Genomic DNA, 21210 nt, shown 5'->3' on the forward strand with positions numbered 1-21210 from the left:
AAAGACAGCTCACTTAGTTCACCAAAAACTAGAGCCTCGAAATTTACAAACTGATCTTTTTTCCTCCATGTCTTTCCCTCCTAAATCTGACACTGATGCCCTCCTCCAGGTGTTGTAACCAGAAAAAGTATGATAACTTTTACCGGAGTTTGTTTCCCTTTTTTGGCATTTGATAAATTCAGAAAGGGGACCATAGGGGGGTGTTTAGGATTTCAAGAAGAATCAGAAGGCTCCAGGTTGTTCAGAAAATGTAACCAAATCTCTTTTCTCCTGTTTGTCACTCTTATAGTTGAAATACTTGTATATAAAGCAAGCAGTGTGGTGCCTCCTATAGAACATTCTCTACATTTTTTACCACAATAACCACATAACACAAAGGTAGATCTTGTATTATTTAGGCATGCCTAGGGTACCAGGAAATCAGAAACATCCCCGCCACCACCCCCCCCTCCCCCCTCTCGCCTATAGTCAACTATATTGGCTTCAACTCACACATACCTCATTGTAGTCATTCTTGTCTCTCATGTGCTTAACAATAAAGTTTGCACCATCGATGGCAGGTTTGATTTCACCATAAAGCTGATCTTGTATATTGTCTGAACTCACTGGATTTATTCCTGTGTATAATTAACATGATATTATTTAGAAAATAAAGAAAGAAAGCTAAAGGCGATAAACCTCCAATTTTGTAGCATCACATTTTTCCTGCAGTAAAGCATATGGTGAAACCTGATGATTTTTATACCCATAAAATGTAATGCTAGGATTGTCAGGAAGTACTATACAATAACACATTTTAGAACTTTGGCCTAATTTAAAATGTGTCTATGGTTTTTGAAACACATCATGTATATATATATATATATATATATATATATACACAGTATATATATATATATATATATATCTATATATATATATATATATATATATATATATACAGTATATATATATATATATATATATATATATATATATATATATTCAATATATTTTCACATAGAACTGAGAACGGGAGAGATCTTTTTGCTTTGGTCATAAAAAGCTGTAAAGATCCAACTGCCATCTTAATATATTGGTTAACGTGTACATTTAGACACAATGATAAAGTAACGAATATGATAATAAATATCTTCTTTATATATAAACTACAGGTAAGATTAGTAGATAGTAAAAACAAGCTCTAAGGCTGCCTGGCAATTTTACTGTAAAAAGTCTTTAAAGCAATTTCACTGTACAATTGACCAAAACCAGTCATTTTTATAAAGTAAAACATTCCTAGGTTCAAATTTATATAACCTGGGACGACTTGTGAAAATAAAGGGAATTTGTTCCCTTTATAAGGCAGACTATAAACATATTTCCTTACGTGCGGGTGTAGCTCTACTGATAAGACCATGGCGCTCAGATTGCTTCTCAAACATAAGTTCACTTCGTGATTTCACACTGAAGTACTCTTCTGCCTTTGCGATGTATCCTACTGAACTGCTGCGTCGTTGTAGCACTCCATTCCATGGCTCGGGATCAGCTTCAGCTGGCCGTGACATGTGCAGTAGACGAGGCAGTTTATTCAGAAAGAGCTAAAAGACATAATTCTTATTAATGTATTAGAATTACATAATTCAGACATTCATGGAGACAAATTTGTAAAGTAGAGAATGATTAACTCTTGGATTATTTGCCCGTGTTTGAAAAATTCACTGCCATTTTTACTTCTCCATCCTTTGATGGAAGATGCAGGTCTCATGCAGCATACATAAATAGGGCAGTGTTACATTTATCTTCATTTCAAACAGGGATACTGTTAATTTTATTAATTACACTTAGGCCGGGTTCACAAATGTGTGAATTGGATGTGGTTTTCACCGCATCTAACTCGCATGACATGTGAGTGTGACTGGCTCTCAATGGAGCCAGTTCACACATGTCTGATTTGGCCGCATTGCTGTTTCCAAAAAGGTTCTGTGCATTTTTGGGTCTGGTTCAGGTGCGAATTCAGGCACAAATTCGGACCTGAATCACACCTGAAGCAGTGAACGGAAATGCAACTGACCCCAGGCTGGAAATCGTGGCCGCACATATGGGAACCGAGCCTTATGGAGACCAACATCACTCAGTTATCCAACATCAAATGTTTAAAGTGAAGCGGAAAACCCACATGTTATAATGCTCTTAACCTTTTACTTCTGTGAGTTACTATTTACATAGCTTGCCTTTCATTTACCTATTGCCACACTTAGTCTGTTGCCCCTGGGGGTGTCTTCTTTGCAATACAATCACAGGTGCTGCAATCCCTCCCTAGGAAGCTTATCCTGGTCTGCAAAGGTTCATTCCTGAAAGCTGACCCTGAATGACTTTTCTACATGTATATGCTTAATATCACCACATTGTCTTGTAAGTTGCTAATTGTCATGTGAATAATACGTTTTTAGCAGTACTACTCCTATACAGTATCTCACAGAAGTGAGTACACCCCTCATATTTTTGTAATTATTTTATTGTATCTTTTCATGTGACAACACTGAAGAAAAGACACTTTGCTACAATGTAAAGTAGTGAGTGTGCAGCTTGTATAACAGTGTAAATTTGCTGTATCCTCAAAATAACTCCCCACACAGCCATTAATGTCTAAACTGCTGGCAACAAAAGTGAGTACACCCCTAAGGGAAATTGTCCAACATGGGCCAAAAGTGTCAATATTTTGTGTGGCCACCATTATTTTTCAGCACTGCCTCAACCCTCTTGGACATGGAATTCAGCAGAGCTTCACAGGTTGCCACTGGAGTCCTCTTCCACTTCTCCATGTCGACATCATGGAGCTGGTGGATGTTCGAGACCTTGCGCTCCTCCACCTTCTGTTTGAAGATGCCCCACAGATGCTCAATAGGAGACATGCTTGGCCAGTCCATTACCATTACCCTCAACTTCTTTAGCAAGGCAGTGGTCATATTGGAGGTGTGTTTGGGGTCATTATCATGTTGGAATACTGCCCTGCAGCCCAGTCTCCAAAGGGAGGGGATCATGCTCTGCTTCAGTATGTCACAGTACATGTTGGCATTCATAGTTCCCTCAATGAACTGTAGCTCCCCAGTGTTGGCAGCACTCATGCAGCCCTAGACCATGACACTCCCACCACCATGCTTGACTGTAGGCAAGGCACACTTGTCTTTGTACTCCTCACCTGGTTGCCGCCACACACCCTTGTCACCATCTGAACCCAAATAGGTTTAACTTGGTCTCATCAGACCACAGGACATGGTTCCAGTAGTCCATGTCCTTAGTTTGCTTGTCTCAGGCTAACTGTTTGCGGGCTTTCTTGTACATCATCTTTAGAAGAGGCTTCCTTCTGGGATGACAGCCATGCAGGCCAACTTGATGCAGTGTGCAGTGTATGGTCTGAGCACTGACAGGCTGACCCCCCACCCCTTCAACCTCTGCAGCAATGCTGGTGGCACTCATATGTGTATTTCCCAAAGACAACCTCTGGATATGACTCTGAGCACATGCACTCAACTTTTTTGGTTTACCATAGCGAGCCCTATTCTGAGTGGAACCTGTCCTGGTAAACCGCTTTATGGTCTTGGCCATTGTGCTGCAGCTCAGTTTTAGGGTCTTGGCAATTTTCTTATAGCCTAGGCCATCTTTATGTAGAGCAACATTTCTTTTTTTCAGATCCTCAGACAGTTCTTTGCCATAAGGTTCCATGTTGAACTTCCAGTGACCAGTATGAGAGAGTGCGAGCGATAACACCACATTTAACACACCTGCTTCCCAGTCACACCTGAGACCTTGTAACATTAACGAGTCACATGACACCGGGGAGGGAAAATGGCTAACTGGGCCCAATTTGGACATTTTCACTCATGGGTGTACTCACTTTTGTTGCCCGCGGTTTAGACGTTAATGGCTATGTGTTGAGTTATTTTGAGGGGACAGTAAATGTACACTGTTATACAAGCTGTACACTCTCTACTTTACATTATAGGAAAGTGTCATTTCTTCAGTGTTGTCACATGAAAAGGTATTCACCAAAAGATACTCACTTCTGTGAGATACTGTATATACATCTGAGGAACTACCTTTTTGGAATGAGTGGAAGAGAGAATTAGAACAAGAAGTTCCACTTAGTAATAAGTAAGAAACCTTCAACTTCACTCGTTTGTCATCTATCAGTACAAAAATGCAAAAATGAAGTTAAAATGTATCTCTAGGTGGTACAGAACGATAAATAGAATATCACCTCGGCTAGTTATCCTCTTCAAATTTTATTTCATAATCTCAGTCAAACAATATAAGAATTATGCATTGCCTTTCCTTTTAGATGCAGCCAAAAGTCTTATACTGTGATATTGTGACAATGCCCTTCATTACTTGACTGGAGGTTCATGTTCACTGGAGGACTCCTGGGTTCATAAGTGTAAGGGGAGTTATGGAAAATTCCATAAGACAGGGGCTACATGGATTCAATACTCCACACAGATGTAATTTAGAGAGAAGGTATAGGATTGGTGAATGTTGTTAAGGTATGCCATTAATCCCTTCCTGAAGGAGTTATTTTTAAGGGTTGAAAAACTCATGTTGTATATTTCGTGTTTTTGGTGTTTTTGTTTCTCAATTTGTTATCTTCTTTTTATTTACCATTTGATAATGTTTGTATTTGTAAATGTACATTGTAAAATAATATTGGAAAATCAATAAAAAGATATTATATAAAAAAAAAAAATAAATTAGTTTTTATAGTGCTACACTCAGATGCACCCTCTGCTGTCCTTATCTACTCCTGCGATACAGCATGTAGGTTTGTAGCCTGGAAAGTAATAGGCCCAGATGGAGATCAATATGAGGACCCACTGCTAGGGTACTCACAAAAGGGCTGGGAAGCGGGTTGGACCTCATGAGTTTGTGATGGTGGCATGGAAGTGTTGTGCATTGTAAATGAGGAAACGTGAAGATGTGAAACTGCTGTGCCAGGTTGTTAATGTAATTTATCAGTAAATCATTGAAAAGCATTCTGTGTGGACATCCTTTATACATAAATGTGGGCATTGTGCCTAAGGAAAAAGAGTGCAGTGGGGGTGAACCTTGAGCCTGGAACATGTGGGACACAAGATGGAGGAATTTCTCCCTAAAGATAGGTATGTGTGCACCCTATCTCATGAAGATGCAAGGCGGAGTCCCTGGCCAGCTTAGTGGGAAGAGGCAGAAGATCCAGCTTGCCTACAAGTGGATAATGCAGCAAAAAGTGCTAGAACAAGCAAGGTGGGTGGGGAGATCTAGTGGTTAGAGTAGACAAGACAAGTGAGAAGTTAGAGACTGACCCAGCTCAACTGTCTCCACCTGTACCTAAAATAACAGTGGGTACATCAAAATTCAAGTGTGCAAAATAACAGAATGCAAATATGCCAAGATTTGCCCTCATATTATTACTGTTATGCATAGATATTTTTACAAGTACTCATAAAATGTCCTGCCTAAACCTCAGGACACTGCATTCACTATCTCTGGTCTCCCACAGTACACAAAACATGGAAATGCAATTATTTTAGTAAATAAGAACTGCTAACTAGCTTTTCTCATCATCAGTAGATAGCAGTCTTGTGACTTCTATCCGTGTCCGGCTGAGCACTGGTTAAAGCTTTTAGTAGGAGATTTCATTCTCCTCTGACTGTCCCATGAGACTGCATGACTCCTGACCCTCTGTCTGGATAGAGCTGATTAGCCCTGTGCCGATCACATGCACCCTCCCCTCCCCCCCCCCAAAAAAAAAGCTCTCTAGCAACACACACAAAACTGAGCATGTGCAGAGTGCCTGTACTATCAGCAGATGGATTAGTCATAGTAAAAGAAGACAGGATCAAACACATGATCCCATGAACATGAACACACACGCGGAGGATTAACCCCTTAGGTTCTACAGTGAGTATAACAAGCATGCTTTACTACATATACAGACTGGTTTTACCATTGTGGGTTTAGTAACACTTTAACACGTCTATAGGATTTGGCATATATATCATGCTATTCTGGTCATACCTCTTTCATCCGTTCTGACATGATGTGAGTGCTGGGAGTTCTAAAATGGATGTTTAATACAACAACGCAACTCACAACTACAATTGTCACCAGAATCATGATAAATGTCAGGTACCTGAGAAACAGAAGACAATTTTAAAGTTTTCATCTGTTTAGATGACCATACGTTTTGTTGTGTAAGACAGTAACATGTTTAGCGACTTAAAATAATACACCCTATGCATTGCAAAAATATAAAAAAAAAACACTAAAAATGACAGCACATAAACACACACACACAAACATTTTTGCATGTTTACAGCACATGTATTTGCACTTTTGGCTAAGTCTGGAGTCCCTTTTGAATCCTCTTTTGGTTTAAGACTGTTGGGTAGTTTAAAATGTATTTAAAATGAGCCTGGTCTATTTGGCTCTATTGCAAAGATTCAAGTACATAAAGATTCACAGGCCCTTCACTGTACTGTAAACACCTCTGGATTTAGGAGATAATCATGCTTTAAAGATTTCATACATTTAACACTTCAGGGAGTGTTGGATGCTGGCACTCCCCGCTATGCCCTGTGGTTCCACATTTATCACAGCAGGGGCAAGTGGTAGGAACCACTGTGAGTAACGGTGGACCAGGGATCTGACATATCGAGAAGTATGTCATACAGTGCATCCGGAAAGTATTCACAGCGCTTCACTTTTCCCACGTTTTGTTATGTTACACCTTATTCCAAAATGGATTCAATTAATTATTTTTCTCAAAATTCTACAAACAATACTCCATAATGAAACGTGAAAGAAGTTTGTTTAAAATCTTTGAAAATTTATTAAAAATAAAAAACAAAAAAAAAAAAAAAACACATGTACATAAGTATTCACAGTCCATCCTGTTTCCACTGAACATCCTTGAGATGTTTCTACAACCTGATTTAAGTCTACCTGTGGTAAATTCAGTTGGTTGGCCCTGATTTGAAAAGGCACACACCCGTCTAAATAAGGTCACACAGTTAACAGTGCATGTCAGAGCACAAACCAGGCCATGAAGTCCAAGGAATTGTCTGTAGACCTCTGAGACAGGATTGTATCAAGGCACAAATCTGGGGAAGGGTACAGAAATATTTCTGCAGCATTGAAGGTCCCAATAAGCACAGCGGCCTCCATAATCCATAAATAGAAGAATTTGGGAACCACCAGGACTCTTCCTAGAGCAGGCCGCCTGTCTAAACTGAGTGTTCGGGGAAGAAGGGCTTTAGTCGGGGAGGTTACCAAGAACCCGATGGTCACTCTGACAGAGCTCCAGCATTTCTCTGTGGAGAGAGGAGAACCTTCCAGAAGAACAACCATCTCTACAGCACTCCACCAATCAGGCTTGTATAATAGAGTGACCAGAAGGAATCAACTTCTCAGTAAAAGGCACATGACAGGCCACCTGGAGTTTGCCAAAAGGCACCTGGAGGGCTCTCAGACCATGAGAAACAATATTCTCCAGTCTGAAGAAACAAAGATATAACTCTTTGGCCTGAGAGGCAAGCATCATGTCTGGAGAAAACTAGGCACTGCTCATAACCTGGCCAATACCATCCCTACAGTGAAGCATGGTGGTGGCAGCATCATGCTGTGGGGATGTCTTTCAGCGGCAGGAACTGGGAGACAAGTTAGGACCTAGAGAAAGATGAATGCAGCAATGTACAGAGACATCCTTGATGAAAACCTGCTGCAGAACGCTCTGGACCTCAGACTGGGGCGAAGGATCATCTTCCAACAGGACAATGACCCTAAGCACACAGCCAAGATAACAGGAGTTGCTACGGGACAACTCTGAATATCCTTGAGTGGCCCAGCCAGAGCCCAGACTTGAACCCGATTGAACATCTCTGGAGAGATCTAAACATTGCTGTGCATCAACGTTCCCCATCCAACCAGATGGAGCTTGACAGGTCCTCCAAAGGAGAATGGGAGAAACTGCCCAAAAATAGTTGTGCCAAGTTTGTAGCATCATACTCAAAAGACTTGAGGCTGTAATTTGTGCCAAAGGTGCTTCAACAAAGTATTAAGCAAAGGCTGTAAATACTTATGTACATGTGATTTTTTCATTTTCTATTTTTAATAAATTGGCAAAGATTTCAAACAAACGTCTTTCATGTTGTCATCATGAGGTATTGTTTGTAGAATTGTGAGGAAAATAATGAATTTAATCCATTTTGGAAAAAGGCTGTAACATAACAAAATATGGAAAAAGTAAAGCGCCGTGAATACTTTCCGGATGCACTGCATGTCTAATATCTTTCAGCAACACCACCTCTTCAAATCTGAAGCATTTGTTCATGCAGACAGTAGTAAAAAGTTGATATTTTAGCATTCAGGTATACACCGAAACAGCATTTACAATTAAATTATATAGAACACTCGAGAAACTTACTTGCTGATGAGTGGTATGGCCAAGGAGGTCTCTGGGAGGCGCTGTGAGATTAGCAGCAAGAAGACAGACTGAGCCAGCAGGACAGATATGGCCAAGGTCATCTTTTCACCACCTGACAGAAATAGGATGGTATACACAGTCTACTATAGCGCTGCCTTACTAAGCAGGGAATATCACACTAAATTAAACATTGCATGATTATTATGGTGGGGGGGATAAGGACCCTAAACTTCAGAAGGGCAAACTTTCCTAAAATGTGCTCAATAAAAGAAAACATAAATTACACGTGGCCACACAATGAGATTAGAGGAGAGGCGGTTTAACCTTAAGCTGCGTAAGGGGTTCTTCACTGTAAGGGCAGTGAGAATGTGGAACTCTCTTCCACAATTGGTGGTAGCTGCGGGGAGTATGGCTACTTTTAAAAGACTCTTGGACGGGCATCTCACAGATCACAACTTTCAGGGTTATGGGAAATGATCAGGCCACTGAGACACACATACACACCTGTACAGGTTGAACTGTATGGACTGTTGTCTTTATTCAACCTCAACTACTATGTAATTATGTAACTATGGTGCTAGAAATAAAATGATTAAAGCCACATACCTCAAGTAAGGTATTGTATGTTATAAGCACCTGTCTTTACATGTCTCCTGCTGGTGGTCTATAGCAAAGACTACACTAAACATGCTCTGTTACTACCACAGCATCACAGCTCAAACTATCTTGCGCACCGACACAGAGTTTGCTATCTAACTCTGACAATCACTGAGGGATTCATCAGTCCAGTCATGCCTTTACTCTTCAGCTGCAGCCAATCTTGCAGACTACACCAAGTCTGTAGAGACCACTAGTTGCAAGTTGTGGTCAAGTTCCCTGCTGGTGGCTTGCAGCAAAGACTACACCAGATGTGTAAGACAGGCCTACCCCAGGATAAAGGAAGTGCCTCGAATGCATTTTTCAAAGCCTATCCTTGCGCCATGGTCCTACACTCTCCAGACTTCGTGAATGGTGTCTAAGTCCTACCCTCCTAGTGCTCATGTACATGGGTAACATATTCCTCAGGCTTTAGGGTTGCAGGCCTAATGTTGAGAATCACACACTAAATCACTAGGGAGGCCTCACAAACCCCCATGGTGCAGGTTTAGTCCATCTGGGTCTTGCCAACAAGAAAGGCCTATTGACTGGGGCGCCCAAGTAGGTGGGGCCCACTGGAGGTGAGGCCCAAAATACCTTTCCAGCTCACCACCACTGACTGGCCTTCCTTCACTAAGCCACTACACATTCCCAACTGATCTGGTTAAATAATGTCTCATGTTACTCTCGCCAGGTATTGGCTGTGCAATACGTCCTTTTAAAAAACCACCAACCAGTCCAGCATATGAGTGCTCTCCTATATCTTCTGACCACCTGCAGCCACACAGAAAAAAATGCACACATATGATTAAATGTTCCTTTCCAAAAAGCCCTTGTGACTTTCTGCTGTGCCCTTACTGAAGGGACAAGTGCTCCCTATGGGATAAACAAAAACAAAGAAAATTCACAGCTCAACTTACTGACCAGCCTGCAACCAACCAAATTATCCTGACTGACAGTATACGTTAAAAACGTATTTGGCTTGCACACATTTGCAAATACATGCGTAAGCTGCAGAGCCACTTCACGGTACCCCAATTTTATCCACAGTCCTAACTCTATATTTTGAGAGCCTCCATTGTAGAAGCATATGCATTATAATGGATGGACAAAGGGCAGAGGGCAGATGAGCCTGGAGGGATCCCACCCCTCCTTAAAAGCAGAGGGGCGCACTGGATACCCAGCATTTAGGACAATGGTAGCAATGCGTCCCCTCACTAGTATTCCAGTGCTGGGTGTCCAGTGCACCCCTGTGCTTTTTAAGGATGGGCTCCCTCCAAGCTCACTTGTCCTCTTCCTATCCATTATAATGCATGTGCTTCTATTATGGAGGCTCTCAAAATTTGGAGTCCCCCTTCCATGTGCTCCTTGCTGCAAAGACCAGTTATAGGTGGGGCAGTGGCCATTTGTTTGTACTGTTTCCCTATGGGATAAAGTCTCTCCACTCACTCCTCATATTGCTGATGCCTCTTGTTCTGCTTCCCAGAGGCAGAATGGCAGCAGAGGAGAACCAGTTTGAACACTGCCAGCTAATGGTGGCTGCAGACATCAGATGAAACTTTAGCCTGTAAGCTCCATGAGCAGGGCCCTCCTTTTCCTTCTGTATTGAACTGCATTTATATTATAAAGCGCTGCGCAAACTGTTGGTGCTATATAAATCCTGTATAATAATCATATTAACTATAGTATCCAAACACCCTATTACATGCTTTCTTTTAAAACAGAAGTATGGCTTGTTTTTTTTTCCATATACATACTTACCTAGGTGGATGCAGCATCAGTTCGATGCTGTATCTGTCCCCTGGCACCTCTACGCTGAGACCTAAGCGATCGAACACCGCCAATCGCTCGGTTCTCACAGCTCCCTGAGCAGAGAGCTGCTGACTGTTAGTCAGCAGCTCTCCACTCTGCCTCCTTCTGGCTCTTTGGAGAGCTGGGCTGTGGAGAGGCGAGGAGCGGCCGGCTCAGGCTCTCAGTGACAAACTGAGAGGCTGAGCCGGGTGTCACTCCAGGCACCTGGCCGATCCCGACTTCCATTGTCGTGATGATGCGGTGCCTGGACTGTTTCTGTGACGTCAGCAGACAGCAGACTTCGGACTGCGGACTTCGGAAAATGGGTCACAGGAGTGCAAAACAAATTGCACTCCAGTGATCGATCCATAGGAGATGTAGAAGCTTTGGCTGTACATCCCCTTAATGGCTTAGATTGTAGTAGTTATCACAACCTAGTGAGTCACTGAAATAGTATAACAGTGGCAGCCTCTCCCAATGTTTATAGCCTCAAGACTGAAACCTGCTCTGCACCTGCACAGTGACTCCCCAGAGACCTGAATAGGGCCATACACCTAGAGCAGAGACACTAGGAATACAATCCCATTCAAGTCAATGTGTAGTTACTAAATAGGTGTGAGTAGTGCTGTAGTCGATTTTGGACCTGAGGCTTTAAGCTCCAGGGAAGGCAGCTGCTGCCATAGATAGATTAGGCAAGCACGTGGGACTGGTGTTTGGGGTAGCTTTTAAGCTAGGGAGGGTGGGCTGGGTTTTTAAAGCAAAGGTGCCCTTAAGTGTTTATTATCTTTCAGGAAAATTACAGTATTCCTCTTTACAATATTTTCCTCTTCCTTTATCTCCAGAAGGCCAATGCCATCCTTTTACAAGCATTTTCTAGGGTCAGCAGCATCTATTTTACAGACATTCCTGACACAAAGATGGTAAATTATGTTAATTCTGCAACTCTAACAACCTTGTAGGTAGGAAATTCATCACTGACCAACAAGGTATGGGACACCTTAACATCGTTCACAAATATAAGGAGTCATCTGCCCGCTAACCACCAATTTAAGGGGGTACTTCACCACTGAGTACCAGTGTAAGAGGCACTTCTCTACTGACCACTAATGTAAGGGGCACTTCACCACTGACCACCTCCCTAAGAAGGCACTACATCACTGACAATTAATGTCAGGCCTATTTTACCACTAACTGTTAACATGAGGGCACTTCTCCACTAACGATCAATGTTAGGGAGCACTATATTACTGACAAAAGTGTGAGGGAGCAGTACACTCTCTCAGGTCACCAATAAAATGCTAGCAGCCCCATCCCCTCTCTTGCCTTCTCTTGGAAGCTCAGGCTCACAGACATTTTTAAAGTTCCCAGGTATGCCCAGACTCAGAAGTCCAAAATTTTGCTAAGGACTTTGTTGGATTGGTGTGGTGGGAAGAATATGCAGAAGATAAATAAATTCAGGATAATCTACCTACACTGCAGCAAACATGGCAATGTACAGGTTTGCTTCAGGTACCGGTACTGCCGGTTGGTAAAGGTTTTCTAGCAACCATAATCCAACATATGTAGCTTTGATAATGTGTCTCTGATGTTTTATATGATCATCATCCTGAATGAAGTCTGTCAATAAGTAAAAAAAGTCAGATGTTCTATCCTACCAATCTTCCCTTCTACCTTATCCAGTATTGCAGCTTGTTTACAGAAAAAGTACTGTGAGGGCTATTGCATTATAAATTCCTTTTAATTATTTGCCAGGAAAGTTGAGTTGTAGACAGAATGTGTGTGATTGGTGTAATAGATGCAATGTCACAAAAAATCAAGAATATAAATACAGTAAAACCTTGGATTGAGAGTAACTTGGTTTGAGAGCGCTTTGCAAGACAAGCAAATTTTTTTTATAAATTTTGACTTGATATACAAGCAATGTCTTGATATACAAGTAGTGTCACGTCACAACTGGGTATAAAAGAGAAGAGAGGCGCCTCTAAGTGTAGCAATATAGTTACGTTTAATGAAGGAACAGCATTTAGCAACTCACATGGTTGATGATTGAAACAGGCACATCTAAGTATGCAGGTATCCAGGGTAAAGCTGTTCACATAGACTGTCCTCTGCACTGTCCTCGATGTCATCCCTTCCACACTGCGCTCCACGAGCGCTTCAAGCCTCGCTTTCAGATCGCTCTACCGCAGGGTAGTCTTCCCAGTCACGACTGCAGACTGACAGTGGTAAGAGCCGGCGGTGCAGAGGATGATCTATGTGGCACCTTTACCCCCGATGCCTGCATACTTAGACGTGCCTGTTTTAATCATCAACCATGTGAGTTGCTAAATGTTGAATCTTCATTAAATGTAATCATATTGCTGCACTTAGAGGCGTCTCTCTTCTCTTTTATACTCTGTAGCTCCTGCTGGATTTTGCTTCTAATCTCCTTGTGGAGGCTGCCATTTGTGGATGGACATTTTATGGTTACACATCCTATCACATTGACTTATGAATAAATGGTTGTGGAACGAATCATCTGAGTTTCCATTATTTCTTATGGGGAAATCTGCTTTGATATAAGAGTGCTTTGGATTACAAGCATGTTTTCGGAACGAATTATGCTCGCAATCCAAGGTTTTACTGTACTGTATATATTTTCGTGATCTGAAACATGTTGAAGTGGTAATAAATCCAAAAGCAAACATTTATTATATTACAGCTTACTAATTCTTAGATATGGTGGCTGCATTCGTTTTTTTTTTTCTTTTTTTCTTTTTTTTTTCTGATGATCAAGCCAGTAAGTCTGTTGTTTTTCAACAGAACAAGCTCTCCTGCAATTATAGTACTTAAAGTGCTGAGATAAACCATTTATTACTGACAGGGTGCTTACAATGATCCATTTTATGTAATCAACTTTATTCCAAAATAAAATAATTGGCAATGTAACTGCTTGTGTAACTTCAGTGTGAGCTTGACTTTGGCTTGAATTTCTTAGTGTAAATAAATTTGCTAGTACATCTAACACCCCCCTCCCCCAAAACTGACAATTCTGCTTTCCAAAGATGCCCCTGTGTGCCTTCATCCAGAGTGGTGTCTCTCTAATCCAAGAGGTGTGTTACTGGCCAGATCACCAGGTGAAACAGAGGGGAACTAATGCAGCCATTACATCTGATGATTAGTAAGCTGCAGTATATTAATTCTTTAGGTTTGGATCCAATTGTGATTTAAGCTTTATATTGCTCCAAAAAGTTTACCAATATTTTTTTTAATTTCTACTAAATGCATTTGTAGGCTAGTTCTATGTTTCAGGTGCTGTACAGTACAAGAAACAGTTACATTCATTGAATACACGATTGCCAAATGCTACAGTTTTATTACTGAATGTATCAAAATTTAAAGCAAACCTGCCAATTTTACAATAAGCTAAGGCTGTTTCCTAAGCATATGTACCATTATTAGCCCAGATATCTGCTTCTTTGCAACGAGGGAGCCACTGATTTTAGCCTAAAGCCCCGTACACACGTACTGATCGTCGGCCGAACGATCGGCCGTCTTTTGTCCAGGGCTGTCCTGTCTGTTGAAAACTGCAAAAGACTGCACACGAATTTTGTTGGCCAACAACAGCCGACTGCAGAAGTGATGTCATGTGATGGTTAACTTTCCGTGTGTTTTTTCTTTTCTGAGCATGCCCAGTCTTGCAAATCTGCTGATTGTCGGCCGAATTCTGTACTGACTGCCGAACAATCGGCCGTTCTGGTGTTGGCCAACAAGAATTTTAATGCCTGCACGACAGATTCTGTTCGGCCGAAAATGCGCTGTCGGCTGTCGGAAGCATCATACTAACAAGCCTACAATCGGCCGATCGGTCGTCGGCCGAATATTTACGGCCGACAATCGGTACGTGTGTACGGGGCTATACTCTACACATTGGTCTCCAACTCTAAGCTTAACTACACCCCTGACATCTGACAATTCATAATTGGCAGCTATAATAGCTGCTGACAATAGATTAATGCATACCATAGATCCAAGACAGGACTTTGCTAGAGCTAGGATTACAATAGGGGTATTTGCAAGCAATATGAATTATATGTTCACAAATATCCTACATAAATGATTTCTTATTATGTCTACAATGCCCCCTCCCCTCCATGAGTGCCTGATGCTGGCTGCGTACTCTGAAGAGCGATAGAAGGATTGGAGGCTCATGGTCACACAAAAACTGGATTTTGTTTTGTTACTCACTGTAAAAAATACCTTTCTCTGAGTCCAGCTTCTTCTTCTTCATCCATAACAAAACAGGGTTTTATAGCCCCACCTACAGGAGTAGGACACTAGGCAGAAAAAACTTGGCACCTCCTATTGGCAGGCCTCTCTGGGCAAAAAAAACTCTCTCTGCTATAGGCCTCCAGTCAGTCACAAGCAGTGTCAAAGGAGAAAACTCCATAGAGGCGTGGATGCTGTGTCCATCAATGAACTCAGAGAAAGGGATTTTACAGTGAGTAATAAAAAAAATCCAGTTTTCTCTTTCGCTCATTTATGGACACAGCTTCTTCTTCTTTACCCATAACGAAACAGGGATGTCCCTAAGCAGTGCTACAATGAGGGGTGGGCAAACCAACTAAGGGAGAAAAAACCCTGAGCATCATGCCAACATGGTGCCCGAGAGTCCTAAAAGCTGCCTGCAAAACATTGCAGGTAAAACTAACATCGGAAGATGCCGACACATCAACTATATATGACAAAGGAACTGTGTGCACAGAATACTTGATTGCCACTCTGCCAACTTGAGAAACAGATGCCCAATGCCAGAATGCCCTGGAGGCGCTAACCGCCCTATTGGAATGTGCCATAACATGGAAAGGAGGTTCCTGCCCCTTAATGACCAACGCCTGCACAATCACCTGAAGAATCCAATGGGAAATAATGGCAGAAGAGGCCAACAAGCCCGCCTTGGACTTTCGTGAGCACAGAAAATCTGAACTTCCGAAAAGTAGCTGTCATAGACAGGTGCACGCGATCGCGTGAACCCCATCCAAGGAGAGCAGATCCACCTCCAGAGGGTGCGACGAATGAGGACCTAAAGAAGTTAGGACAATGTCCTCATGCAAGTGAAAATCTGACACTGCCTTTGGAAGAATGGAAAGGGAAAGTCAAAGCAGCACCTTGTCCTTGTGTAAAACCATATAATGCTTACCGGACAACTCTGACACCTGCCGAGCTGAAGGAGTAGTGACTAGTAAGACAATGGTCTGCGAAAGCGGAAGTAAAGGAACACCTGGAATGTTCTGCAAAGGAGGCTTCTGAAGAGCTGACAGCACCAAATTTAAGTCCCACTGTGGCAACAGGCAACGTACAAGGGGCACCACACACTGAATCAAAGATGCGTGGCAAGGGAAGCCAAAGAAGAACAGCCAGGGCTGAGATTTGACCCTTGAACATGCCCAATGCAAGCTTCAGTTCCACACCACGTCAGAGGAAGGCCAACACCTGAGCCCCGAAGAAAGAGCGAGGATGAAACCCCAAGGCCTCACACCAAACAAGATCAGCTCACAGAGGTATCAGAGGTAGACTTCTGAGCCTTTAACATTGTAACCACTGAGCCGGAATACATCTGGACCTTCAGAACCTGGCTGTCAACAGCCACCCCACCAACCCAGCAATGTAAAGCAGGATGGAACACTAGCCTCTGAGAAAGAAGGTACTCCCAAAGAGGCAGCAGCCAGGGAGTGTCCACCCGCAACTGCACCATGTCGGCTTACCACAGACAGAGAGGCCAGTCCAGAGCCATCAGAATGTCCAGGATCCTTTTAGCGTCCAACCTGCGTTATAGACAAAGAGTCATTTGGAGGGGCGGAAAGGTGTAAATGAGATTGGGCTGATCCCACGGCACCACCAGCGCAGTTTCCAGAGGATCCAATGATCCTACCACAAACCCAGAAACCTTCTGGATGAGGCGGTACGTCCAAATATCCACTTTTGGTGTCCCCAAGCCAGGCAGAGCTGATGGAACACCTCCAGATGCAGAAACCACACTCCCTGATCCAACGTCTGACGGCTGCGATAATCTGCTTGCCAGTTTTAGACCCCTGGAATATGTACGGCAGACAGAGCCAGAACAAATCTTTTTGCCCATCTCAGGAAGTGAGACACCTCCAGGGCCCTTGCAGCACTTCATTTGTCCCCCAGAAGACTGACATACTTGTCCAACTGGAACCTGATCCATAGACCCTGTAGGCGATCTGTCCCGTGTGTCAGCGACAACTGTTTACCTGAAGCTCCAAGAAATTGATGGGCAGTCGAACCTCCTCCAGAGTTTAGCGACCCTGAGTCCAATTCCAAGTCTCCTCCCCAGCTGGCCACAGCCACCAGAGAAGAGCAGCCCTTGTCAGCCACTCCAGGTGAATTCGAAAGTCCTATGAAGCAGAAGATCTGTTCCATTTGGATAGGACTATGGTCTGCAGTCCTCAACCGGAACTGGGCATAAGGAACTGCTTCGAAAGGAGCCACAATCAGGTCTCAAACCTGCATGCAAAAACACATGGAGGGCTGCTAGAAGGCCAAGAGCTGCCAGACCACTGACCAGAGTGTCTGTAGTTTGTCCGACAGAAGGAACACCTTGACTTTGGTCTTAAATGGGGAGCAACCCCAGATATTCCAAGCATTGGGATGGGGTAAACACAGACTTCCCTAGATGCAGGATCCACCCGAAGTCCCATAAGTAACACAATGTGACCTCCATGGAGCCTAGCAGAATGACCTAGGATCCGCAAGCCAGAAAAGGCCACCCAAATAACTAGGCCTGGCCACAGCAATGCCAGGAAAGAGGTCCGCACTCTGGAGAACACCCAGGGAGTTGAGACCAGCCTGAAGAAGAGCCCCACAATATGGTGTGGTTTTGTTTTTCAGGGGTTGGGCTTGTCCCCTTAGTGCCGGTGAAGGGAACTCTTAAGGCATCAGCATACCAAGACATTTTGGACAATTTCATGCTCCCAACTTTGTGGAAACAGTTTGGGGATGTGCGTTCCCAAACACCAAGTGTAGGGCCGCTGATGTATGTCACACCAGAAAAAACAGGTAAACAGCCTAGACATCTAAGGACACTAGCAAATAACCCAAGATGTAAAGACCCCCACTGCCTGGATAGCGTCTGAACAAGCGCAAGGTAATACAGGGCCTCCGGGACCAGGAAAAACCTTGGAACTGTTCTGGCTCAGCACCAGGACGCCTATGCCCTAGCGAGCAGGTCCTGCACCACAGGGCACAGAGCCCGAAGGCATGAGAGAAGGAAACGTGGGGGGGGGGCGGGAGAGAGTCCTCAGAGGAATAGGAGGAAATACTATGGTAGAAACCACACCCGCTAGCCATGAGAGGCTTGATGTTGTCCAAGGCAGTACCACAGAGAATATACCTCTGGAAGGGCAGGAATGTCCGGGCCAAGCAAAAGCTTAGTCAGCAGCCAGCACTCAAGCCAAAATACCCACCAATGTACCACCACAAAACAGAGAGTTTAAAAAAGAGGTAAGCAGGATCAGTGGATGTACCACAGGGGCACCTCCAACCCTGGGCCAAAACCGTCTTGCCAGAGCCACCATGCACCAGATCCATATGTCCAGTATTCATACCGGGTCACCACAGCTTGGCATATGTGGTAAGTATTGGAGGCACCAGACTATCTCAGACTAATCACAGAGCAGTTGATTGAGCCTACCCTGCTGTTCTCATGTGCCCCCTTCATGAAGGAGAGAAGTTTCAGCACTGGTATCATGGGTGCCTGTGCACCCAGGAAGGAGAGGGGACATACCACGGGAGATCAGGTTCACTTCATCAAAGAGCCTGGCCAAAGCACGTAGGGACCACAAAAAACACCATGGGTGACCCCAGACATGCAGGCAAATGCATAAAAGTTAGCAGGAGAAGCAAACTTTAACTGACAAGCTGGTTGGGGCTCACAACCCCTGGGATCTTCCACTGAAAACCATGCCCAGAACCATCCGTAGCAGGAGAATAGCTTAGATGGCCTCCCGAGACCCTGGGAGGGAAGAAGAAATGGGGGGGGGGGGAGGCGGGGGTTTCAAGTCAGCTAGTCCCCTTTCCAGGAACCCAGCCTGGACCCCAGCTCCCTTTCTAGGCTGACCCAGAGGCCAACAGACAGAGTTAAATGGACAGATGCCGTAGGTAACATGATGCAGCCCAGCACCAACTCGTTAGCCCTGCCTGGGCAAGGGGCCACAAAGGTAGCAAAGGCCTAAACAAGCGACCCAAATTCTTGACATTTTTGTTATTTTTATCTTTTGAGAGGAAGCAATAACAGTCGCCCTTGACAAAATGGCCACGAAGCTACCCAAAGATGGCTGCCGTGGCAGTCCACCAATAGAGGCCACCACTAGAGGCCAACACCAGGAAGGGGTAGGTTCACCTCGGAACCCGCCCAGTAAGCCGCAAAGCGGCAGCCTAAATTTCCAGCCAGCCTGACCGCGTGGTGTGCTCCGACCCACAGACGGACCCAGGCAATGACCCAACTCTGGGCCACATCTCCCAAAGACCCAGGACAAGTCAGCTATGTGCCTCCTAAATAACATGGACCAGCAGAACTGACTGCATGTTGGGCAGTGTGCACACTCAAACAGGGTATTTAACAAGCCCACACCTCATGCCCCCCCCCCCCGCCACTGTAGGACATCTCCCAAACAAAAGTCACGATGGAAGGCCCAGGGCAAAACTTACCAACCCCGCACCTGCAGGCCACCACTGGACCATTCAGGATACAGTGAGTGCATTGTGGGAGCCAGGTAGGACAAGCGACATCCCTCGCAGCAGGCAGCCCCATGTCCGGGGGGGGGGGTGTTAGACCTACACCAGGCTACCAAGTTGGGAGGGAAGTGGAGGAGAACCCTGTAGGGACCGACCACCCCAGAAAGCACCCACACCTACACCATATTCAGGGAAGGAGGGGGGCATCTACTTACTGATCCATAAAAAGTGTTGATAAGGCTCCCATGACAGATTCTCCTTTCCACCGAAGTGGTGGGGCGGTCTGCCAGGGGAAGCACTGTGACACGGACTATAGGTGCCTGGTCATATGTGTCCCTGTGAGACATTTAACTTGCTGGCTGCCCCGGGTCCAAGATGGGGCATCGTTGCTGCTGATTGAGCGCAGAGCAAACTGTCTGCGTGCGCTCGCTGGTCAGACTGGAGTGACCACTGGATCTAGATTATCCAGCCCGTCGCCCAGCCCTACTGTTGATAGAAGATTATAGCAGTAAAAAAGGTAAATTCCAGTGAGAAAAGTAAAAAAGGCATGGGACCACAAGTCTCAGCAAAAAATATTAAGTCCATACTCCTTAAGACACTAGGGAGAATGACTAGAGGCCTATAGCAGAGAGGGGATTCTATGCCCAGAGAGGACTGCCCATAGGAGGTGCCAAGCTTTTTTCTGCCTACTGTCCTACTTCTGCAGGTGGGGCTATAAAACCCTGTTCCGTAATGGATAAAGAAGAAGTTGTGTCCGTCAATGAACTAAAGAAATACAGATTTTGGGGTGATAAAGATGTTTGTATGAACCACTCTTAGTCCCTCTTGTAGCTATACCATTGTAGTTCAACTATTATAGTTAGTCAACCAATATAACTGTCACCCCCTAAAAAAAATTATATCTTTACATATATCATCAGAGACATATATCATTCTTGCTGGGGAACTTCTTTCTCTAATTATGGTAGTACTCACTGTCAGCTGGTAGGTAAAAAACAAGGTTGGCCATCAAAGCAATAAGAACACAGGGAGCCAGGATATTAATAATGTAGAAGAGAGGTTTCCTCTTAATAATGAGGTAGAATGTAATGTGCTGATACTTAGTGCTGTCACGGGAAACGCTCCGGTCGATATTCTTTTTGGCTGGAATGTGGACAATTTCCCACTCTCCATTTTCTGAAAAACACAGCACAGGTAATTAGACAAACACCCAGAGTTACAAAGATTCATTTTTGCACATTTACAGTGTTTTTCACCCACTTTCAAAGAAGATTTGCTCAACATTCGAAAATAGCATAAATCGTATTTGTCCATGTTCACTCACATATCCACATCTGTTCTTCGATGGGAAAATTACTTTACTGTAATAATCCCCCTTTTTATCATTCAGTGAATGAAGATTAACTCTGAGATTTTACCATTTTTTATGCTGCATGATATTCAAATTATTCTTTGCAGTGTGGGAACTTGTATTTTAAAATGTTTCTTTGCTCTGGGGTTGTAGATTTTTTCATCTTTAGTGAGTTCTGAACTTGTGTTTTAATACAGGTTCAGCACTTCCATGATTAATTAAAAGAGAAAAAAAGCCCCTATCCCATCCCCAGAAC

The 21210-nt window shown here is 43.7% G+C and overlaps 1 protein-coding gene across 1 annotated transcript in view; it reads right to left on the minus strand.

The window, feature by feature from the left end:
* The window catches only part of CHRND (cholinergic receptor nicotinic delta subunit), a gene marked incomplete at its 3' end in the record, with an annotated part of 128664 nt that overhangs the window by 67521 nt on the left and 39933 nt on the right, over positions 1-21210 (minus strand). The window contains exons 7-11 of the mRNA XM_082250878.1: positions 20579-20779; positions 8441-8552; positions 6034-6148; positions 1370-1580; positions 499-617 (exon numbers count right to left, since the gene is read on the minus strand). Of these exons, the coding sequence (XP_082107004.1) occupies positions 499-617; positions 1370-1580; positions 6034-6148; positions 8441-8552; positions 20579-20779 (758 nt within the window). The remainder of the gene's footprint in view (positions 1-498; positions 618-1369; positions 1581-6033; positions 6149-8440; positions 8553-20578; positions 20780-21210) is intronic.

Source organism: Pelophylax lessonae (assembly GCF_965119305.1).
Source record: "Pelophylax lessonae genome assembly, chromosome: 3".
Taxonomy (NCBI): Eukaryota; Metazoa; Chordata; class Amphibia; order Anura; family Ranidae; genus Pelophylax; species Pelophylax lessonae.